Genomic DNA, 24,184 nt, shown 5'->3' on the forward strand with positions numbered 1-24,184 from the left:
TAGGTGGTGCAGGAGCATCCAATTCTAGGCAACGAGAGCCCCTCCAAGATGCTGGTAGTAGGGCAAGGGGCCGTCGCAGGCTCATACGTTCAAAGTATGATGGCGCTGAAGGCCCTGGGGCTCTGAAAGCATGTGATCTGGTTTTCTGCTGCCTCAGTTTTCCCCATTAGTTGTAGTTCATAAGATTAGGAACACAAATATGATCGAGAGCTCTAGAACAAATCTCTGAACAATTTCCACAAATCCAAAACCATCTCTGTTCTCTGGAGTTGCAGGAATTCCCCCATCATGGTCACTGGGGTTGGACAAAGGGGCTTTGTCTGCTGCCCTGAGCCGGGAAGAGAGGCTTTCTGGACATCTCTAGAAGTACAGAGAGAGTGTACCCTAGTCTGTCAGTCTCTGGTAGCAGCCCTAACCAACTTCCTGAATGTCCAGGGGTTGGAAGAGGACACCAGGATCAGGAGTTTGTTGTATGACTACTCCTTATCTAGGAGACCAGAGAGGGACACAGGGGGCCGACAGTCCTTCCCCCAACTGCTGCTGCAGCTGTACAAGAATACTGAGCTGAAGCAGCAGGGCCTGGCCGTCCCCTTAGGAAGCACAGCGCTCTCCTGGGACACAGATAAGAATGCTCAGAAGAGCACATCTGGATCAGGAGGAGACCACAGGACCTCATGGGAGGCAGGCACTAGTCACGATCATGTGACAGTCCCAGGAATACTTATTCATATCGCCCTTTTGGTCTCCCCTTACATATTGAATCTCCCCAAACTTCCTGCCCTTGGCAACACCTTCATTCAGGCAGAAAGACAAAGAACCATTCTTGAGGACGTCTCTAGACATTGTGAACTTCTTACTATCTTTATGTCCCTTGCTTCTGGTGCAGTGCCTGGCTTGGTACATGAGGGTGGGTCCTCAAAAAAATGACTGTTGCATAGACTATTGTCTCTCTGGAGAGGTAGAGGGTGCTCGCCATTTATAAGGCGCTGCCAGCATTGAGGCTTTTAGGGTCCAATTTTTTGGGAGGTTACACTGAAACCAACAATGCATGCAAATGAGCCGAGAGCGCCCTCTACTGTACACTCAGGTCAGGTGCAGCTCTGGCTTGGGATCTTAGAGGTTGGGACTGGCCTTGACTGAATTCACTTGCTGTTTGTGAAGCTGGCTTAGCAAAGAGTTGTTCCCAGCTCCCACCTCTGCAACCAGACACCTCATCTTATTCATGTTGTAAAGGGAGAACATATTTCCTGCTCTGCTTTTGATCCAGGCAAGTACTTTGCCCTATCTCCTTGGCTCTATTTGCCCTTGGCAAAAGACAGGATGTTCCCAGAGTCCTTAGGGAGGACTCTCAGTGATATTCTTGCCTCCCTCAGTAGATGAGCAGTTTGACTCTTTGGAGTTCATCAGGATGGTTATTTCTCATGTCCCTCTGATTGCCTGTCATCTCACATGTCCTTCCTTATTCCCCTGCAAGGACAGACAGTTGATAAGTAGCTGAGAAAGTCAGGGCAAAGTGAAGGACCGGTCTGCCTGTACATCTAAGAGTGATGATCTTTCCCGATACACTACTGATATCTCTCAGTACCCAAGTCAGGCTATCTCCTGCAGTGGGCCTGAGGTTCTGTGGCCTCACTTCCTTTCTAGCCTGGAAGGCCAAACCCAGCTTCTGGTGTGTTTCTCTAGGTGTCCGGATTAGTTAGGGCCTTTTACTCCAAGGACTGCCACCGTGGACCTACCTTCATTTGGAGGTGCTGGGGACTCCTCCGTGGCTGCTTCTCCAGAGCCCACCTGTGTCCTGGCACTGAGGGAGAAGCGGTAACGCGACACCGGGTCTGCTCTCTGCACAGAGAACTTGGTCTGATTGGGAGAGAAGTTTTCCACCACCTGCTTTCCCAGTTTGGTTCCATTAACTGGGGAGAAAGACAAGTGGGAGGTTTAGTCCCTGCACGGGTTATAGGACAGCTTTTGGAGTTTCTGGAAGAGGAATATGGTCCCTGCCCAGCAATATTCAAGACTTGATTTAAAGGCGGGCATCAGGACCTCCCATTATAAGTACTGAGGATCTTCCAGTGTCCCTCAGGGTTCACATTTGTCACTGAGCCCAGCGTCTCTAGCCTCCTGAAAGTCTCCTGGCCAATTCTAAAAGCTCAGTTTGCACTTCCCAACCCCCCCCCCCCCCCCCCCCCCCCCCGGGTCAAGGTCAAATCTTTGGAATTCTTCTCTTCTGTCCAAATAGAACCGGGGAAATTCCCCAGGGCCTTGATTGCTACTGCCTCTTTTGTAAAAGACCACACCTTCTTCAATACTGGAGGAAAGGTCAGGTCCAGAGATCAATTCAGAACAGCATGGAAGACACACTGCTAAAGTGTCAATAACAGGTCACTGGCCCTTTGGGCTTCCCAGAGAGGGGTAGCACTGTCTACACTGGACATCTTAACATTGTTGAAGTGTGATGGCATCCCTGTTCCTATGGAGACTCCTGAGCATCCTCAGATGCCTGCGCACACACGGTTTGCCCATCACATAGAAGGGCTAATAGGAGAGGAACTCTTCTGCTTAGCCTTGTAGGTGCTGAAGACTACTAGCTCCCAGAGGGCTGGGATTGCTGCCTCCTACAGGCGGGGCTGTATAAGAAGAGCAGGGACTGGGTTCTGCCTGCTCCCTTAGTTATGGAGAGCTCTCCCTTAGCGCTCACATTTCCTATGCAATGCCCTCTGCACCCATAGGCTTCTGATCTCCACTCCTCAAGAAACTAGTGAGAAATGGTCTGTGATTGTATTGGAGTCAGAGAAAGCAGAGAAGCAGAACATACAGGGCACGTATCTGAGGATGTATCCAATCAGGATTCCGTTGGGATGCTCTGGGTGGTCCCACTCCAGGTTGATGGTCTCCAGGTTGGGCTGTCGGACTCTGAACCGCCTAGGGGCACTGGGTACTTGGGGAAGGAGGAGGGAGCCGGGAGGTGAGGGCAGGGAGGATGAGGAGAACACAGAAAACAAAGTACAGGCATGAAGGCATGACCTTAGGTATCGCTGTGCTGGACTACTGCCGAACCTGGACCTAGCTCCTTAAGGGCAGAGCCTGCTGCCTGCCTGGCAACCATTTTCACCTGGTATAAAGCCAAGTGGGCTCTGCTACTGCTGCTGAATTGGAGGAAGAAGTCAAGTGAGTTTCCTTTTAGCAGCTACCCTGGAGTTGGCACAAATAGGTGGCTTCAATCCTGCAAATATACCTCCAAACCAGAGAGCCACTCCCAGGCAGGGAACCGATCATAGCTGTCTTGTGGCAAGGGTGCAGTTCCCAGTCCCCAGCCAAGGGCTCTCACCACTGGCTGCAGCAGCAGGCCCCAGCTTCTGAGCTGGGAATGCAAGCTCTGTCGGGGAGGAGATAGAGACTCAGGACAGAGCACCTGGAAAGGGGTGAGGAAGTGATGGGGAGAGACTAATGATAGGAACCAAATTGAGGAAGGAGGGAGAGACAGGGATAGAGAAGACAAGAGGAGAGCAAGGGATAAGCAAGAGGAGGAAAAGAAGAAAAATAGGAAACAGTTAAGGAAGGAGGGAGGAGAAACAGAGAAGCCATAGCTCATGCCGAGTGGATAAAAGAGCTGAAGGGGAACCAAGGTGATAATAGAACTTTTTAGATGTCTAGACCCCAGGGTTAGATCAAACCACAAACCCTCAGGAGGATGGGGGTGACACTTGGTAGTACTCTATACACATAGGCTAACTTCCCAGGAGTGTCTCTTGATGCTGTGGGGGAGGCTCGTCAGATCTTGGGTGCTGGTAAGCAGGACATTGAAGTGGCCAGACGCACTCGTGGCTTCTCCTCAGAGGAGGTGCTGGCTTCAGTCTCATGTGGTCTGGGTCTGGAATGCCATGGGCTCACTGCACAGATCTCTTGATAAGCAAGTTTCCAGGAGGGTGTGTCACTTTGGTGACGGTCATCCGCTTGCCAAGGTCACCCTGGCTGTCCATGCTGGAGCTGCCCCAGGCTCACTGGTGGCACTACCCTTGTCCAAACCCACATTGAAGAACTGCGGGTCAGACCTACCTCCTTCCGGGGTGGTGAATTCCTTGGTTTCACTTCGAGGCCCGTCACCTCTCCCATTGACCACCACCATCTCCAGCTTGTAGTTACTGTAGGGGAACAGGCGGGCCACCACGCCCCGGGGACGGTCACCAGGGAAGCTGGCCTGCTGTCTCTTCTGAGACACCCACAGGTTCTTCAGCAAACTGCTTTCCCTCCAGTAGTAAGCCTTTGAGACAGAGGCAGGTTGGTGAGTGGCGAGGCAGCAGGGCCAGGTTAGTGGTTAGTGGTAGTAGTGACTGGTCCTCCCTTTGCTTGCTACAGGCTGCTCTGTCTCAGATGACCTCATCCTCCCCATAGAGGATGGCAGGACAGCCTTAGGGTCCCGATCATGAATAGAGTAACGCTGAACATGAAACACGGTTAAAATTTTCACCCGTTTTTGGAGCCACGCCACCACATCTTTGGAGAATATGTCCCAGCTGGGTAACAGGTTGCACAAGGAGAGTCCATGCCAGAACCATAAATGTGAACCAGGGGTCCTGGCGCAGAAAGCTTTGTGCCTGGTGCTCAAAGGCCATTTTGCTTTCAGTTGGATTAGTACTGTTTAGGGAGACAGAAGGTGGGCACACAAGGAGCAGGTTGTCCCAGACAGTCAGAGTATATGAGCAATGGTTGATTTAACTCTCGGAAGCCAAGCCATTTCTTCACATACCGTTGAAGATCGTTCCGATGGCAGACCCGTGTCCAAGTCAGTTGGGATACAGGGCTGCAGGGAGCGGAGCTCGGATAGGAAGGGTGGCCTTGGAGGTGGCAGAGGTGAAGGGTATAGTGAAGGTCTTATTAGCAGTGGTAGGAAGCCATGGGACAACGTGTCATAGCAGTGTCACAGGCAAAGTGGTGAGGAAATCCACACTTACAGAGACTGATAAGTACTTCAGTAAGAAAAATCTCCAGGCCAGCAGGTTAAGGGTTAAAAGTTAACTGTTGGGGAGGAGCTAGGTCAGGTGCACCCAGCTTCCTTTCTTTAGTTCACTGCCAAGTTCATTTTCCAAGAAGGGACGGACCTCCTTCTGTGTGTCCCCAGCTGCCCATCAGCCAACTCCTGATGACCTCAGAAGTCACAGACTCGGGGGAACCCATGCCGTACCACCCTCACTGTCAACTGAAATGCAGCTTCCTTCCTGAGGGAAAGTCCTGAGTTACTTCTACAATCTCAGCCCAGCCCTCTGAGGACAGAAACTGTTCCCAGGCTGGAAGCCCAAGAGGCCAGGGCCTTTGGAATCTGTGTCAGGTAGCAGAGTTGGCTGAGGTAACAGGGAGGCAGCTTATATCCCTTTGGTGGCTTTGCCCGTTAGTGTGGCTTTCTGCAACCAGGCTGGGGAAGCAACCAGCTCAGCAGGAGCCTCTGAGGGAAAGGGTGCAGCTCACGGGTGCTTTGGTTATATACACGTTATTCACATATGGATAGCCAATGTGTGCTCTGCAGTCCTGGCTGAAACCCAGCCCCATCCTAAGGGGTCCTAGCCGAGCTTGGCCTTTCAATAGATCACGTGTGCTCCTATAGGCATGAGCTGTGTGATGTTCCTGCTAGTAAGAGTCCAATCCCATATGATTCTCCCACCTAGTGATGGTTGTAGCTATCATGACATCATTTTACAGAGTATTACATGTATGGTTGTGCTGGAGTTGTGTAAAAAAGGTCTACTGGGCTGCCAGTCACAAAACCATAGCAACAACTATACTGCTTGGTGGTAAACATCACTAGGTTACCGGGTTACACGTTTATAATGTTATTTATGTTACTGCTTTGCTTTTGCAGTGCTGGGGATTGAACCCAGCTTCATGGATGTTAGGCAAGCCCCCTCCCACTGAGCCATGCCCAGGCCCTGCACTTTTTTTTTTTTTATCCTATTTGGAAAACACAGCTCACTGTAAAGCAGTGTCAACATCACACGGGCCACAGCCTCGTGCACCTTATGCCTGCTGTGCGTGTTGACTGCAGTAAGCTGCTGTGCTGGGGATCTGGCTTGTACCAGCTAGGTTTGTCTCAGGACGCACCGTGATGCTGGCACAATGACAAAATTGGCTAATGATGCATTTCTAAGAACATATCCCTGTTGTTCAGTGATATATGAACATATGTATAATATGCATAAGTATTTGTATGCATGTATATGCTCCCCACTGGGTAATTTCAAATCCCAGAAATCATCTTGAATCAACTTTAGATCCCACAAGTACTCCGAGGGTCCCTCGAGACCCCACACACACCACGGCTGCTACCCCTTTCCCTGGTTAGCAAGAAGGTGGTTAGGTGGGGCTGGGTGCTTGGCCTTCTCACTCGATACTCTCTGAGCTGGCCCTGGACCGTGTCAGAGTAGACTCGGTTCCACTGAAGGCTGATGGCTGTGCTGTTCAGGACTCGGATTTTAACTTCAGTGGGCGCAGCCCTGGGATCTGCAATGTGTGGGGACAGAGAGCAGGTTAAACAGGAAAGGTTAGCTCTTGGACTCTAGGGTCCCCGATGATGTGTTCTGAGCCTGTACCTCTACCCTACTGCATACTGGGTACTCCAGACAGCAGTGAAGTCTCAGAACAAAAGGTGACAATCCAGGTGACCAGAGCAATGATTTATGGCACCCAAGCGCGGGGATCATCTAACTTCCTTTCCACTCTCTACCTGTTCCCACGGCTCTTTCTGGACCTCATCAGCTGAATACCTTTTCCTAAGGCTTCTTGAGGAGTTTGGTCAATAGGAGGTGCCAACATGAGGCGCCAGGGGTAGGTATAAAGGGGAGTGGACATTGCTTCCCCTGGTGTCCTCTGCTGAGCTGCAGATTGGCAGTGCTGTGCTCCTCTGCCAATCCCCTGCACATAGCCATAGCTCCTGGGGCAACGCTCACAGGTGGGGGTGACTCATGCATCTCCTGTCCCTTTGAGGCTCAAAGGGAAATCACAAGTCCTCCCTCAGGAGGCTCAGAGACCTTAGGTTCTCCTTGAATACTCTTCAAAAAAAATTATCAAAAATCAATTCTGAGTGTACCAACAGAAACACTATCTGTAGAAAGAAGATGCCCCAATTTCATTCAGAAAGGGAACATGGCTGCTCTGTGACCCCTGCTATGCAACCAAAGCAAAGCTGCTGCAGAGATGCACAGGGCCCAGGGTGGAAAGATAGGGTGGAAACTGTGGGGCCAGCCGGGAAGCCTGCTGTCACACTCACTGACTGGCAGCCCCACTAGACTCCTGTAGAAAAGTGTCATCCTTGTAGAGGTGGGACTGGCTGAGGCCCTTCTGCTCATTTCCAGTGGTTCCAATCCATCATTGCTTCTGGGACCTGGTCCTCACGGCTTCCCCCCTCACCATCATGGGACCACGGACCTCACCTGGAGCCCAGCTCAGTTTTGCCTACTGTGTCCACGCCTAGTAAGATCTGTTTTCATCCCTTCTTTCTGCTTACCCCACCAATCCCTTAATCTCTTCTTGGATCAGTCAGACCCAGCTGTTGAGTCTGGTTGACTGTGCCAAAGCCCTGCTTTGCTCACAAGCTGTGGGACCGATGCGGATACATTAGGCACAGAGGCCAGGCACACACTTTGTCTAGAGTGTTGATTTGCTCAGGGACTGACTTCCTAAGACCATCCCATGTCATGTTCAATTCCAAGGGCTGGGGACAACGTCGGAACGCTGGCAAATGGTGCGTCAGGAAGACTCTAGTCGGTACTCTGCAGTTTTCTGTGCCTATGGCTCCTCTGTCGTGGAGCCTAGCCTGTACATTGATTCCCTTGGAGCATCTAAACAGCTCTTTTAAATTGGAGTCCTAAAGTCTTTCTTGGTGCCAGCAAGCAAGGCTTGGCAGTAAAGCAACCCATCTAGGGACCTGGGGACCTGGGGACTTGGGGACCTGGGGACCTGGGGACCTGGGGACCTGGAGTTTTTTCAAGCATGACTTTTGCTGTTGTAGAATCCTTGAAAGGGTTGTTTCTAGACTCTCTGTTTTTATCATTGTAAAGTTCCAGCCCTGGGATGTGTATTGAGCTAAGGGGGATGTGTTTAAAAGGCAATTTTCCCCCTGACTGTTACCAGATGTTGTAGAGCCCAGGTCATGGGTAGGGTAGCCCTGTCTCTTGGGAACTGGTTGCCCTCCCATGATACATCCCGAGCTTCTCAGCCCGTGAGAACAGCCACATATAGCTTGGCAGTGAGGGTCCTGCTTGGGGAGGGAGGTGGGCCAATACTCACAATCTTCTCCGGAGTATCCAATGACGGTGTCAGGCTCAGGGCCTTTCCCAAAGTCATTTTCAGCCTGGACTCGGATCTCATAGGGTACGTAGACAGGCGTCTGCCCCACCACGTAGCGAGAGCCCCACACCGTGACATTGTTCCAAGTCTCTCGGGTCTCTCTCCGTCGCCACTTGACAATGTAGCGTAGGTTGGGGCCAAAGGCAGAGGTAGCATTCATAGGCTGTGCAGGGAGAGACAGACAGACAGGCAGACGGGGTGGGAAGGGTGTTGGTAAAGTCACCCACCGCTTGCCCTCTTCATCTGTGCTAAACACTCTGCTCAGGCTTGCCTGCCATTGGCTGGCTCCTTCACAGTGCAGGGGATGGTACCCCACCTCGTGCTGACTTCCCGAGGAGCCTAAAATCATAGGAGCTCTGTGGCATCCAGATTTCCTATGACAAAAGCTTCACCTGAGACTTGGTCACTTGGACTGCAAGCACCACCCACGCTGCAGTTCATCGGGAGCAAAGGATTTACTTTGGGCAAATTTCCTCCTCAGACATTAAGAGCGGGGAGCCAAAGACTGACAATCATGATCTCTGGAGTCAGAGAGAGGGCTCTGCTCTAGCCACACTACTCTTTTACAGACTGAAGGTCCAGAACTGACTTTAGTTCTACCAAATCCATATATCCTTCTCCATATATCAGAGCTGGCTAAAGACAACCGAAACCCATTAGTCCTAAAGGAGCTGGTTCAGGAGCTGGTCCTAAGGCTTGCCACCCAGAGCCATAGATGAGCTGCCCAGAATTCAGTCCAAAGCTGCTGGTCAAGGATGTTGGAGGCCCAGGCTTCAGAGTGACAGGGCTGATGGTGACTCTTGAGGAAGGAGCGCTACATCTCTGTGGTCGTTATTCACGGCAGCTGCTCAGCGCCACTTGAGTGAATGTATTTACCAATATTAGCCTTGGAAGTGGTTTAGGAGAAGTCAATTTGAAAACATATATCCCAGTTTTAGTTTGGAAGCTGTACTCAAGGGCGAGGCTGAAAAAGGGAGATGACCTTTCGGGTCACCTAGCCCATGCTGTAGAAAGGACCTGGACTTTGTAATGGTGCCAGAGTCTCCAACAATCCACGGCACAGAGCCAGTGCAACATCAAACTCAGCGTTGATATTCTGCACGTCTTTTTCTCCTAAAGCCCAGATCCCTTAATCAAACTGTTCTAATTTGTTGGCTTTCTCGATGAATTTTGCCAGACTGGCAGCCTGTGACATTTGGCGACCTTTGCTCCCATCTCTGCTCCTAGATACTTGTTCTGTTTGATTTCCAAATGCTCACTTCTGACTAGCTTGGTTCTCAGAGGACAGTGGTCCCAGTTAGACCAGTGCTTCTCAACCCGTGGGTCACACGCAACCCCTTGGGGGTGGGGAGGTATGGAACAACTTTCACAGGGGTCACATCTCAGACAGCCTGTATACCAGATATTCACACTACAATTCATAACAGTAGCAAAATGACAGTTATGATGTAGTAATGGAAATAATTTTATGGTTGGGAGGGTCACTGTATTAATTTCTGAGGAGCAGTATTAAAGGGGGTCGCAGCATTAGGAAGGTTGAGAGCCACTGAGTTAGACAGGCTGAAGCACACTGCGGCACCAGGGGAGGAAGGAATGGGGGCTCCTGGGTGCCTGCTGCTAAGTGAGCAGCCCTCTGGGGGCTGGGGTGGGGAGGTACGCTCACCGTCCACGTGATCTCCATATTGTTCTTTCTTGTCCCTTCACCCTTCACATCACTGGGATTAGATTCAGGGGCTGGAATCCAAACAGATAAAGCTGAGTCCCAACCTGGGCCTGGCCGGGATCCCCGGTGCTCCTCCTACCTAACCGGCCCCTTCTGTACTCTGGCTCTTCTCAGCCTCTAACTCCTTTTCTTCCGTGTGTGCTCTGTCTTCCTGGCTAAGACTTGCACCCCCAAAGTAGAGCTAATTTCTTTTCAGTGTAATCCTTTGCTGAGTTAGAGCTTATCATAACGCTTTCTGCTGAGTATGTTTTGTGAGATGCTGGCTTATCCTAGAATTTAATGTTTGCGGGGCAAGCATTTCTACCTCCATGAGCTGGTGTGATCGCATAAATTCAACCATTATCTTGGTGTGCTACGAAGAGAAATCTGACATAACACCAGATTATACGTGTTCTTAACAGCGTCTCCATGCTCCATGGAGATGACAAAGCATCATTAGCAATAATAAAAATGACAGTTAAGATTTACTGTGTGTTTACTGTGTGATGGGCACCACAGTAAGTGCCTGGTATGTATTTTCTATTCCTTCCTTTCATGTGCATCTGTGTGTGCACATGTGTCGGGGGTCAGGGGTCTTCCTCAATCACTCGCCACCATTTTTTTTTTTTTTTTTGGTTTTTTCAAGACAGGGTTTCTCTGTATAGCCCTGGCTGTCCTGGAACTCACTCTGTAGACCAGGCTGGCCTCGAACTCAGAAATCCGCCTGCCTCTGCCTCCCGAGTGCTGGGATTAAAGGCGTGAGCCACCACGCCTGGCTCCACCGTATTTTTTGAGACAGGGTCTCTCACTGTACCTGGAACTCAGTGATCCAGCCACAGTGGCTGACCAGCAAGCCCCAGACATACTGCTTCCTTCCCCTCCGCTTCTCCAGTGTTGGGATGACAGATGAGGGTCACCAGGCCCACCTTGACATGGGTCCTGAGTCTACTGAATTCAGGTCCTCATGCTTCACAGCAAGCATTTTACTACCTGAACCATCTTCCTGTCTCCTCTACATTATAGCGATTTGTTTGTGTGCTTATTTAATGTTTGCACGTGTGGCTTCACATATGCCACAGCACATTCGTGAAGGCCAGAGGACAACTTCTGAGATTCAGTCATCTCCTTCCATCCTTTGGGTACCAGGGATCAAACTCAGGTCATCAGGCCTCGTAGCTTGTGGTTCTTCCCACTAAGCGATCTCCCCAGCTTTTAAAAATGGGAGTCCTCTCCACAGCCCTGAGATGTGCATCAGAGCATCTTACTATCCTTCTGTTTCACAGGTGAAGAGGCTAGGCCTTGGAAAGGCAAGTAAGCTGCCTAAGTGCCCACGGCTGGGAGCTGGGATGAGTCAGTGCGAACTCAGGGCAGCTGGCACTCAAGTACTCACGTGCCCCGCTGGTTCGGTACCGCTCGGATGGAAGGCTGGGATGGCTGCTCCCCACCTCGTTGACAGCGATGACTCGGAATTGGTAGTTGACATACGGGGACAGATGGAGGACGGCTGAGTTGACGCTGCCTGGGAACCTGGAGTGGTCATGCCACACCCCTGGTTGGAACTGGTCCTCTTCAAACTGAACGACGTAGTCTGAATGGACAAGGAGGACAGAGCTGTTCTGGGAGTCACAGGGTCCTGCTTTAAGACCACATCCTTCATGGCTTCTCTTTGTCTTTATCATTTCTGAGGGATACAGGGACACACAAAGACGCCTTCCCAAGACAAGGGGGAACCAAGGCCTCCATGTGTGGGCAGAGGTGGGAGCGGGACACTGGGGGGCCCTCGTCCAAGACTCTAGTTCTGGGGCACAGAGCCCAGCCTGACCTGTGATAGGGCTGTTGTTGTCATCCCCTGGGATCCAGGTCAGCCTCACACTCCTCTCAGCCAGGTCAGTGAGCTCCAGGTCCCTGGGTCGGTCTGGTCGCCCTGGCAGCAGAGGAAAAAAGATATCACTCAGAGTTCCTGAAGGAGAGCCAGTCCCTCTCCATGGGGGAGTACTAGTCCTGGACAAGTCCCTGAGGGGCTCATGTCTCTACTGCCAGTAGATCAAACCCCAACCTACCCTGGAGAGCCAGTGCAGGGACCACCCGCTTCCCTCCAGGAGACAAGGGAGAATCAAGAAGGTCAAGAATATGGAAGAAGGGAATAAGGAGAATCTGGTAGGACAGAGGGAATGAGGCCATCTTGTTTCTTCAGAACGTGTAGAACACACACATTGGGGGGAAGTTGCTGTTTTCATGAGAGAGGCTGGTGGGGAGGAATGAGGACTTTTTTGGTCTCGCTCCTCATGATGACTGCCTGTCTTTCTGGATGCCAGGACTCCCAGGAGCATCCCAGGAGAGCTCTGCAGTGCTGAGCAGGGCAGAACGATGAGGGAAGTGAGGAGGGACCAAGACAGGCCAGGCCTGGTAGGAGACTCAGTCTGGACTACATGAGGATGTAGAGCAGAGGGGGCCACAGGCTTCCACACAGGGTAAAGGAAGCAGGGTGGTTTTTTTTTTTGGGGGGGGAAGGGGTGGACATGTTGTTCTAGTGAGTATCAGCACCATCCTGGTTTTGGAATAAAGTCGCGCAGCCGTAGAACGGAGGCAGACAACTCCCCCCATATTTTGCCTCCCTGAACCAGCTATTTCCATCTTTTGGCTGGTTACTAGGAGGACCTAGAACAGTGGTTCTCAACCCATGAGTCTCAACTCCTTTGTAGGGGGCTAAAGAACCCTTTCACAGTGGTAGCCTAAGGCTACCGGAAAACACAGATATTTACATTATGATTCATAATAGTTGCAAAATTACAGTTATAAAGTAGCACGTACTTATGTAGTCTGTACAGAATGAACAAAAATAATTTTATGATGGGGGGTGGTGGTTACCATAACATGAGGTCTGTATTAAAGGGTTGTGGTGTTAGGAAGGTTGAGATTTACTAACCTAGAAAGTGAGTCACTTAAGTTCACAGTGGGGTGTGTGTGTGTGTGTGTGTGTGTGTATGTGCGGGGTACGTGATGCATGGCAGTAGGTGAGTGGCAGCCTATAAACTGATGAGCCTGTAGGTGATGTCTGAGGAAGCTTTCTTGATTGGCCATTAGGCACATGAGGTGTAGTTAGGGGTCAACAATGGGACCTGAAGGGGGAGCTAAGTGTGGTGGAAAGAGAAAAATGGCGGTCCAGACTTGAGTCCAACCTGCAGAAGGAGCCTTGACATGGGCCAGGAAGGGAGGTGACTGTGGGTGCCCGAGGGTCAGAGGTCACACTAGGTAGGGCATGTGAAAGTGTAGCCCACCAGAACTATTCCTCCTCAAGATTCCACCCCTGGGCACCAGGCCCCTGATTAGTACCAATTACCTTTGGGCAGGGCAGCCAAACGGTTAGTTGGAGTGGCCTGATCAGCTGCAACGGTAAGATGGGTTATCCAGGTTAGCAGGTTATCCAGGTTAGCAGGTTATCAGGGTTAGAGGGCTCTAGACGGACACGGATGGATAGCCCAGGCTTTACAGCTGTCCCTGGGCAGCCCGCCTCCCAGGTGACCCTGTGTATTTCTCCATGGCCTGGAGTGGAGTTTCTGGCTTCTTCCTGTCCTAGTACTGTTAACATATCTGGGCCCATTGTGGCCAGCAATGGTGACCTCCACTGCAGGAGTGCAGAGAGGAAACAGGGCAGAGATGGCAGTGAGGGCCTGCTCCACTGGAAGGGGTAGCCACCTTCCCATCTGAATGGCTTGCTCTCTGCAGGCCAGCATGGACAGGGAGGGGTGGCATCATCTTAGTCAGTGTGTGGCAATGTGAATGCCACTAACTCCTGGGAGCAGTGTGGGAGGGGAAGGAAGCTGGAGGAGGTGCTGGAAGTGTGCACCCCCCACACCACACACATACACACAGCACTCTCCCACTATACTTCCACAGACACACACACACACCACACACAGATAGATATACATATACACCCTCCCACATATAACACACAACACTCCCCCTCCATGCTACACCTCCATAGATACATACCCTATACCACACTCCATATATACATATACACTCATACACATGCCACCAGCCACACACACACACACACACACACACACACACACACACACACATCACTCCCCCTCCACACACCTCCACACATCTCCACATACCTCTATACACACACACACACACACACACACACACACACACCATCCCGCATCCCATACTACACCCCTCCACACCATATCACTGAACACACACACACACACATATCATTATCATCATCATCATCCTCTTGGTCTAGCACTGCTTCAAGATGGCTTTAGTCAACTTGGTGGTATGAAGGTGCTGTAAGAGAGCAGAAGAGGCAGAAGTCACTCCACTTTCTGCTGTTCCACATCTTTCATGTGGGCTTGGGAGGTCAAAGACCTCACTCAGAAGACAGAACTCCACACTGTCCTCCTCGGCTTGTTTGAGAGTGGCAGCTCCTAATCCAGAGACCGGAAGAGGCCATCGCGCCTAATGGCTACTGACTATGCATTGCCCTGCTGACTCTGCATTACTCAGCACTCAAGGCCACGCTGACTGCTGGGAAGCAGGGAGACGGGCTGTTAGCGCTGATGTGGGTGACAGATGTTACCTAGAACAGTGAGGTAGGCCTTTGCCAGGTCCTGGTCCAGCTCGGTGCTGGCCATGCACGTGTAACTGCCCTGGTCCCGCTCTGCCACTCCGAAGATCGTCAGGGAGTCGTCTTCCTTCTTCATCCTGCAAGATGCCAGGCTGAGGTTGGCAGGAGGGTGGCTCACATACCGGGCATAGCTGATACTTTTGTCCCACAAGGGGAGAGCGAGGAGGTAAAGGAGATGGCTGGGCCAGGTGAGAGAGCACAGCTCCTGCTGGGGTCTGAGGGACCATCTCAACACTGACTGGATGCCCGAGTCCTCAGCACCCACACCGGGCCTGGCTCTGAACCTTTCTTGTGCTGTACACACTTCCCAAATTAGGGTACCAATACACTGACAACCCAAGACAGGCTGGTGTCACTCTCCTTCCCTTACATGTGTTTTGTCCTGTGAACCAGTTTCAACTTCTCTGAGATCCAACTGCCTGCTTCCACCAAAGGGAGGGGGCATCCCAGAGCAATATAAAATAGCTCTAGAGCTTTCAATACCAACGAGCACTGGATGCCCATGCACACAGGCAGGATGAAGCCCTGCATGAAGCTGGGCGAGACTGGGAATGGCTGGTGTCTTACTGCCTAGCTCAAAGACAGCCAAAAGCTCTGGGAAGGGAAGCTGGGATCGCTAGTTCTCAATCCCGACTGCACATTACAAAATACCCAGGGGACCTTTAAATACAATCAGCACCTGAGTCCTTACACCAATAAAATCAGAACTGGGGTGTGGGAGGTATAGTTGGGGGCACTGTCAAAGCATCCAGAAGATTCTGAGCTGAGATGCATCAGGCACCACAAGGAAGATGAAGCCAGACCTGCCCTCTACTGGTAAGCGGGGGCACTACAGGAAGAGCTGAAGGGATTGGAGAGTGGAATGCAGAATAAAGAGGTAAGGAAGGAATAAGAAGAGGGGATGTAAACAGGAGTAGGAAAAGTGAGAGGAGGGGCTGGAGAGATGGTTCAGAGGATGAGAGCACTGACTGCTCTTTCAGAGGTGCTGAGTTCAATTCCCAGTAACTGCACAGTGGCTCACATCCATCTGTAATGAGATCTAGCGCCCTCTTCCGGCATTCAGGCATATATACAGACAGAACACTGCATAATCAAATAGTGAGAGGAGGAGAAGGGACGGGGAAGACAGAAGATGGGAGAGAAGAGGTGAAGGAGAGAGCAACAGGTCTCTGATAAGAGAGGAAGAAAAGGTTCCTGGGATTGTCCCCTGAGGAAAGGTCACCAAGGCCATCACTACTCCTAGTAGCTCCCTAGTGACATGCGTGACACTGAAAGCAAGGGCAAACTTCCCCTTAAATGCATGTAAGGAGCGGAGATGGAGAGCAGAAACCTGTTTCCAATGTAGAGTGGCTCGTCGTCCTTCAGCCAGGAGACTGTGAGCTTCAAGGAGGGGTCATGTTTCACGCGGCACTCCAGCTGCACTGTGGTGCCCCTCTTGGCCACCTGGTCCTCGGGCATCCTGTAGATCCTGGTGGGGTCTGTGAAGACAACTGGATAGCTGACTGCTCACCCCTTCTCTGTCCCCCAGCTCCTATGTGGCCATGTAGTGTGCTATGCCTCAGCTTGGGATGTCAGGCATAGAATACAAACTAGCTGTAAGATTAGTGGGGGCTCCTGTGTGAAGGGCAATCAAACCCCCCAAATAGTTCTCTGGCTCAGAAATCCATGATGTGAATGCTGGTTCAGGGAGGTAGGTGAGCCTCTGGATCAGGCGGATAGGCTGCCTGACTCAGTGTTCCCACACTTGGGTCATGCTGATGTCCACTGGGATCAGCCCTCAGACAGGGGCATTTCCAAAGCATGGCTTTACTGCCCCACCTGAACTCCCACTAGTGACACCCTCCCATGCCACCCCCGTTTACCTTTGACCTCCAGGCGGACTTGATTTTCAGCTTTGCCCAGGATGTTGGTGGCCACACAGGTGTAGATGCCTTGGTCCTCTTTGCGAATCATCTTGATTTCTAGACTGCCGTTTTCGTAGACGTGGTAGTTACCGCCATCCAGGTTGCTTCCTTGCCCATTCTTAAACCTCACAACAGAGCAGCAAACACAGCATACTGAGAAAGGACTGGCCCAAGGGAGCCAGGGAGCAGCAGAGTCCATGGCAGGGGACTGGGGAGCTCAAGGTAGATACACGGGGTCTCAAGTCTTGTAGGCTCTGCCTGTAACCACTCGCTGGAAAGATTCAGCCCCTCTGAACAATATTGGGTTCACCCAGACAGCCAGCTTTAACTGTTTAAGGAGCCCAGGCTTTGCTGAATACAGCCTGCAGGAAGCAGAAAGACAGACGGCCTCTGCTGGGGAGACCTGGTCTCCTGGGACTTACCATCGAAGCGTTGGGATGGGAGACCCAAAGAACGGACAGTCCAGCCGTGTGCGGTTGTAAAGGATTACCCTGATGAGCTGGTTTCGGGGAGACAGCATCCGAGGGGGTACATCTGAAACCCCAGAGGGACAATTTGAGTGTGAAACACAACCCCCCGCCCCCTCTTTCCCTGGCTCCTCCCCTTCCAGCAGCCTTCCAGACCCCTAGATAACCTCATCTGTCCCTTCCTTTTACAAGCCTCGTCTAAGGGAAACCGATCCAGTCTACAGTATCTGGGATCCAGGTGTCCTAAGGAACATTACAAATGCTGCCCAACACAGTTGTAGACCACTGCCATGTTACAATGTCAAAGGATGACATCTTTCCCGTTTAGGTGAGGAGAGAGTGAATTTATCCATCTGTCTGTCTCCCATCTGTCCCACATCCAGACTAGCTTTTGCAAAGGGGTTTCCCCAAAGTCTTCCACAGCTTCTGGAGCTGATCCTCCACAGCCCTGAGGTATACTGTTTCGGCCAGTTCCCTCTTCCCTCTCCCTGCCCAAGGAGTGCAGCAGCCATGCTCAGAAAGAGGCACTTCCTATGCAGCTTCTCTGATGGAATGAGCCCTATGGTCACCTGGCTTGGTGGAGTGCAAGTCCTCTATTCATGCGCCACACCTCCCCAGGCCTGCCCAACGTGCCCAGGCTGCAGAGAACATGTACTTCATGATGTCACTGGACCCCAGGAAGACCCCACTGCCAGTGGGCAGAGACTCACCTAACACGCTGACGAAGGCATTGGCCAGCAGGTAGCCATGTTCATTGGATGTGTTACATTGGTACACTGCCCTGCTGCTGATCTGAGTATCCCGGAAGATGATAGTGTCTCCGGCCACCTCACGGTTGGGATTGGGTGGTGCCGCTACAGATAGGAAAGAGAGGTTTCCCGTAAGAAACGGAAAAGGGCAGAGTGAAGGACATGCAGGGATCTCTCTCTCTCTCTCTCTCTCTCTCTCTCTCTCTCTCTCTCTCTCTCCAGGGTCCCAAGTACGCTAAGGGTTCTGTGGAACGATAGCACTGTCAAACTGTGTGACCTGGACCCTATGGGAATTTGTTTCTCCATCCATCACCTGGTGGGAACCTGAATCTTTGCTTTCTGCAGGCAATAGCTGAGCAGATGTGGCTGAAAATAAAAGCGATGGAAACAGACTTTGTAAACAGGGATCTAAGCACATCTCCAGTCAGTGTTGTTAACACTGCTTCAGTCCCTGCTCTGTGAGACAACCCATGGCCTCATGGGGTTTTGTGAAGATATTTTCATACAGGTGTAAAGTGGTTAGCACAAGGCCTAGCAATACTGTTAGTGTTTTCACTCAGTTTATTTAGTCAGTTGATTAGTTTTCTGAGACAGGGCCTTGTTGTGTAGTTCTCGTTGGCCTTGACCTCACCATGTTGCTAAGACTAGCCTTACACTTTTGGCAATCCTCCTGCCTTAGCCACTAAACATTGGGATTGCAGGCATGAGCCAACGTGCCTGACATTCATTCATTATGATCTTAATCCAATGTGCACTGGCAAGAATACAGCAACATCCAAATGGCCCAAACCCACCATCTTCCCATCCTTTGGGCAGAGCCTCTTTCATACATAAAAGCTGCCCATTAGCAAGAGCTTCATGCCAACCGAGTCTTCATACTTGCAAAAAGGTCTTCCTAAAACAAGTAGTCTACATAGAGACAGACCATTCTTGTCTATAGTTCTCCTGGGTTGCTGAGTCTGGAGAGCTATAGACCTTGTCCAAAAAAAGTCTTGTCCATCTGTCCTGAGGAAACACCATTCCTGTCTTCCCCATGAGAAGGAAGAATGAGGGGAGGGAATGACGAGGAACTATAAAACAAAACCTTTCCAGAAATGTAAAGACTAGTCACTTTTCTCATTGGTAACCGCTGGGAATGTCTGGGCCTGGAAGCAAATGCTTTGGCTTGCTGAGGCTGAGAGCTCATGGGCATCGCTCAGACCTGCAAGGGAACAGGAGTCTGGTCCTAGGCGCCACTCAACAGATGAGAATCTGGGGACTCAGCAGAAGGTAAATGAAGGCAGAATCTGTGTCCTTATCATCAACCCTGGGACCTACTCAGCAAAACGCCACCGGGGAAGTGGCGCCACCAACCCAAACACATCCTTCCCTGGCCAATCTCATGAACCCAGTTTTCCTACCAGTCACTTCTCTTAGGTACTTCCCGCAGACAGATGACTCAGCTCCAGGCTGTATCTACAGGACAAAGCTCTGAAGTGTACCACCGCTGCCTGCTTCCCCTGAAGTCTAGAAAGACAGAGGAGAGTGGCCCACAGGCTGGGGCTGCACCTCTGCTCATGGTGGGGTAGTGAAACTCCCTGGCTACAGATTTAGTCTTAACAAGTGCAAGCCTGCTGCAGTCCAGTGAAGTCTACAGCTCCCCTGCTTACCACCCCTGTGGCCTCCTGCAATTCAGAGCTTGGTTCCCTCCCCTGCTGTGTTTGTAAGGATACAAATCCAGTACAAAGCTGCCTGCCTGCTTTGCCTGTCTCCTCTGCTTCTCCACCTGTTTCTTTCCCTGACAATTTTAAAAATAATTTTTCTATTTAGCATACAAAACGTAGAGGTTGATACTCTCATACATACATACCAATGTACTTTGGTCATACTCTCCCCCTTGCTACACTCCCCCCCCCCCCCCCACACACACACTGCCCGCCTTGTTCCATCCCACAGTCTCCTTTCAGCCTCATGTCTCGGCCTCCTGTTCAGCTTTATAGTTTGTGAGCGTGTCCTTGCCAAGTTTGACATTAGAGCAATGCAGGCTTCATAGAAAGAGTCTGTTAGCATCCCTTCCCTTTCTACTTCATGAACAGTTGGAGAAGCGCTGGTGTTAGCACTTCCTTATAGGTCTGGTAGAATTCAGCAGTGAATCCTGTCTTGTCCAGGCCTTCAATTTATTACTTCTTTAAGTTGCTCATACATTCTTGATTTAATTTTGGTGGGCCACAGGCATCTAGATCTTACCTGTTTCTTCTAGGCTTTCCAAATCATATGTTTTACTAAACTATGTCCTACATATTCTCTTGACTTCATTGAAATCTGTTGTGATGTCTCGCTTTTATGTCTAACTTTATTCATTCTGGTATCTTCTCTTTCTTTTGGTTCATTGATTAGAATTTGTCAATCTCATTTATTTTCCCATGAGCCACACTCTCAGTTTTATCAAGACTTGGCACTGGTCCTTCCCTCTCCATTTCATTCAGTTCCTCTCTGACTTTTGTTATTTCTTTCCATCTCCCGCCTTGGGGTTTGGATTGTCCTGGTCTTCCTGAGGTCTTGAGGTTCATCCTTGAGTTATTTCTATGCAATCTTACTGTACATGAGCTTGAAGCTATGGACGCTCCTCTTGTAACTGCCTTCGTTAGATTCCAAAGGTTCTGACAAGTGGAGCTTTTATTTTTCATTCGATTCTCAGACTCAAGTTCTCCTCACAGATTTCTTCGATGGCCCACGGCTCATTCAAGAGTGCATCTGTGAGCTTCTGTGCTTTTTCTCCTTCTTGGGTTCCAGTCATAGTTCACTGCCCCCTGAATAGATACAAGAAGCTATTTCAATTCTTTTGTATTGTTAAAACTTGTCTATGGAATAACATGTGATCTACTTCAGTGGAAGCTTCACAGATGAGAGACAAACGTCTATTTTGCAGCTGTCGAGTGGACTGTCCTGTAAATGCCAGACAAGTCCATTTGATCTTGGGTGTGGGTTAACTCTGAAGTTTCTTTACTGACTACAAGTCTAGATGGCCTATCTATTGATGAGATGGGATATTATGGTCACCCACTACTATTGTATCAGGAACCAACTGTCCTTTTACACACATACATAGAACACTTGCTCTAGTGAAATGGGAAGCCCCAGCATTCAATGCATATACTTTTACAATCATTCTCTCTTCTTGATGGACTGTTTCCTTTACTAAGTATGTCGTGGCATCCTTTATCTTTTGTATTAGGGGCTTGACTATGCTGGGCAGGATGGAGTGTATCTTATTCATCTATTAATACAAGAAAATTACATTCTCTGCTGGGTTCTCTTGGCTGAGACTGTATTCTTCTTTGTGTTCAGGATTTCTTTAGCACTTCTGCAGAGTGGGTTGATGGTCAAGAATTGCTTCAATTTGTGTTTGTCTTAATTGTTGTGTTTGTGTTGTATCTCTCCAAGAATTTACTTACTTTTTAAATACTTACTTGGCAAATGTGGGGTATGCACGTGCTATGTGTATATCTGGAGGTCAGAGGGAAGTTTATAGGAATCAGTACTGTCCTTCTACTGTGTGAGATCAACTCAGGGTGTCAGGCTGAACCATATCTCCAGCTCCTCTACATGAATTTAAAAGATAATTTTGATGGATAGCAATTTTGGTTGCTAGTTATTTTAATTTTAATGACTGAAGCAGTCATCGAAAAAAAAAAAACCCCAAGCTTTCTTGGTCATTTTAAGGGTTTGTATGGAGGTCTGATGTTATTCTGACGCCATTGTAAGTTGATATTTTTCTCTTACAGTTTGGCTATTGTTTCTTTGGTACTTTGGGCACCCTACCTATGTTGTGTTATCAATCTCTGGTTATGTCTATTTGGGATTCTAAATGCCTTTTCTGTTTGTGCTGACTAGTTTATGGTGACTTGACACAAGTTAGAGTCACTGAAGAGGAGGGAGTCTCAAATGAGAAAATGTCTCCATAAGACTGAGCTGTAAGCAAGCTTATAGGACATTTTCTTAATTAGTTATTGGTGTGGGAGGGCCATCCCATTGTGATGGTGCCACCCCTAGGCAAGTGGTCCTGGGTTCTATAAGAAAGCAGGAGCAAGCCAGTAAGAAGCACTCCTCTATGGTCTCTGAATCAGTTCTTGACTTTAGGTTTCTACCATGTTTTAGTTCCTCTCCTGACTTCCTTTGATGATAAACAATGATGTAGAAATATAAGCCAAGCAAACTCGTTCCTGCCCATGTTGCTTTGGTCATGGTGTTTTACCACAGCAATAGAGACCCTGACTAAGATGTCTAGATTTACAGTTAGATTTTGGAAGTTTTCTGCTATAATTTCATTGAATAGATTTTCTATCCTTTTAGTTTCTATCTCAGCTCTTCCTATTGCTTCATGCATCCTTAGGTTTATCTCTTGATTGCATCTTTGGATTTTTTTTTTTGGAAGTCATATTATTACTTATAAAAAGATCTTAGTGATGTTAGTGATGCTTTTTAATTTAGTGATGATTGCTTCTTTGATATTCCCTTCTATTCCTGATAGTCTTCCGTCTTCATGCTGTATCTGTTGATGGTTTCCAGTGTGTTCTTTTTCATTTCAACATTTCTATTTGATTAAAAAAACACCCAAACTAAAAACCAATCTGTTTGTGCATCCTTGTTGCTGACTTTTTCCTGAGCTCTTCTTCCAAGTTCTTTGTCTGTATTGCTGGCTTTCATCTCTTGATCACTATATTCATCTGCTTCTTTCCATCATCTTTGAGGTCACAGATCACTTTACATGAAAATGTTTGCATCTTTCATCTGTAATTTGTTAACTTCACGTTTCTGAGTTCAGAGTATGAGGAATTACGTTCCTTCTCGGGAGATGTGCTGATATGTTTGTTCATGTTTCTTGTGTGTCTGAGCTATGACGTACACATCCGTTGGCTTTGATAGTTCCTCCAGCTTCATTTGTGTGTCTTCTTATTGAGCTTTTATGGAGTCAATTCCTAGTAACATCCAGAAAGGACACAACAAATTGCTGGGATAGCAACCACACCAAGCCATACTTGGCATAGGAATACACTTAATACTGGTTAAAGCTCATGGATGCATCATGAATGGCTGTAGAACAGAAAATGGTAAAATCATGTAGTATGTGCTATGAAGTTGAAAATTATTTAAAGTCTATATAAAATAATAAATGGATGAGATTAAAAAGGGGCAAATGCATGGGATCAAAGGAAATAGAAGGAAAGACAAGGAAGAGGCGTCTCTAGCACAATGTCATGAAGATGGAGGGAAAAGAACACAGTACAGAGATACAGGATCCCCAGGGGAGAAGTCTATAGAGAAGGTGAGACTAATGTAAGAAAGGGAATCAAACAGAACATAATGTACTGTTTCAGGCAGGAGACATTGCTGGGCTAGCAAATTACTTGCTGTATAAGCACAGGGCCTGGCTTTGATCTCAGAGTCCACATTTAAAAAAAAAAAAAAACTCACAAAGGGAAGGAAGAACCTGTCGAGACCAAAACCAGAGGTTAGGCATGGCCCCCCAGTTGAGGGATGGGGCTACCCATCCATCTCCAAAACTTTAACCCAGAATTGCTCATGTCTAAAGAAAGTACAGCGACAAAAAGTGGAGCAGAGACTGAAGGAAAGGCCATCTAGAGGCTGCCCCACCTGGGGATCCATCCCACATGCAGACACCAAACCCAGACACTAGGGCTGATGCCAAGAAGTGCTTGCTGACAGGAGCCTGATAGAGCCTCCTGAGAGGCTATGCTAGTTCCTGACCAATACAGATGCAGATGCTCGCAGCCAACCATCGGACTAAGCACAGGGACCCCAATGGAGGAGTTAGGGGAAGGACTGAAGGAGCTGAAGGGGCCTTATCTGGCATCAATGGGAGGGGAGGCCTTTGGTCCTATGAAGGCTTGAGGCCCCAGTGTAGAGGAATGTTAGGGCAGTGAGGCTGGAGTGGGTGGGTAAGTGGGGGAGCACCCTCATAGAAGCAGGAAAGGGGGTGGCAGGGGGGAAACTGGGAAAGGAGATAGCATTTGAAATGCAAGTAAATAAATATCCATTAAAGAAAATGAGAAATACTTGACAAACCAACTCAAGTTCAAATCCCAGCCACCACATGGTGGCTTACTACCACCTGTAATGAGTCCTGACGCCCTCTTGTGTGTCTGAAGACAGCTACAGTGTACTTATGTATAATAATAAATAAATCTTTGAAAAAAAAATAAGCTGAAGTAAAAAAGACTCCTAAAAGTGCAGTTAAAAAAAAAAGAAAGCCGGGCGGTGGTGGCGCACGCCTTTAATCCCAGCACTCGGGAAGCAGAGGCAGGTGGATTTCTGAGTTCGAGGCCAGCCTGGTCTACAGAGTGAGTTCCAGGACAGCCAGGGCTATACAGAGAAACCCTGTC

General features: G+C 49.3%; 1 protein-coding gene across 21 annotated transcripts in view; it reads right to left on the reverse strand.

Annotated features, from left to right (window-relative positions):
- Nfasc (neurofascin) overlaps window positions 1-24,184 on the reverse strand; it is a 179,665-nt gene that overhangs the window by 28,955 nt on the left and 126,526 nt on the right. For 9 of the 21 annotated variants that reach the window (XM_029478708.1, XM_029478655.1, XM_029478677.1 and 6 more), the window contains 14 exons: window positions 17,763-17,906; window positions 17,008-17,119; window positions 16,544-16,710; window positions 16,012-16,159; window positions 14,634-14,758; window positions 13,377-13,421; window positions 11,859-11,960; window positions 11,427-11,624; window positions 9,998-10,068; window positions 8,275-8,497; window positions 6,374-6,489; window positions 4,054-4,258; window positions 2,813-2,935; window positions 1,737-1,910 (listed from right to left, as the gene is read on the reverse strand). In XM_029478708.1, the coding sequence (XP_029334568.1) occupies window positions 1,737-1,910; window positions 2,813-2,935; window positions 4,054-4,258; window positions 6,374-6,489; window positions 8,275-8,497; window positions 9,998-10,068; window positions 11,427-11,624; window positions 11,859-11,960; window positions 13,377-13,421; window positions 14,634-14,758; window positions 16,012-16,159; window positions 16,544-16,710; window positions 17,008-17,119; window positions 17,763-17,906 (1,953 nt within the window). Of the gene's footprint in view, window positions 1-1,736; window positions 1,911-2,812; window positions 2,936-4,053; window positions 4,259-5,694; window positions 6,490-8,274; window positions 8,498-9,997; window positions 10,069-11,426; window positions 11,625-11,858; window positions 11,961-13,376; window positions 13,422-14,633; window positions 14,759-16,011; window positions 16,160-16,543; window positions 16,711-17,007; window positions 17,120-17,762; window positions 17,907-24,184 lie in introns of those variants that run through there. The other 12 variants (XM_029478712.1, XM_029478686.1, XM_029478681.1 and 9 more) reach the window with 4 other exon arrangements.

Source organism: Mus caroli, chromosome 1, assembly GCF_900094665.2.
Source record: "Mus caroli chromosome 1, CAROLI_EIJ_v1.1, whole genome shotgun sequence".
Classification (NCBI taxonomy): domain Eukaryota; kingdom Metazoa; phylum Chordata; class Mammalia; order Rodentia; family Muridae; genus Mus; species Mus caroli.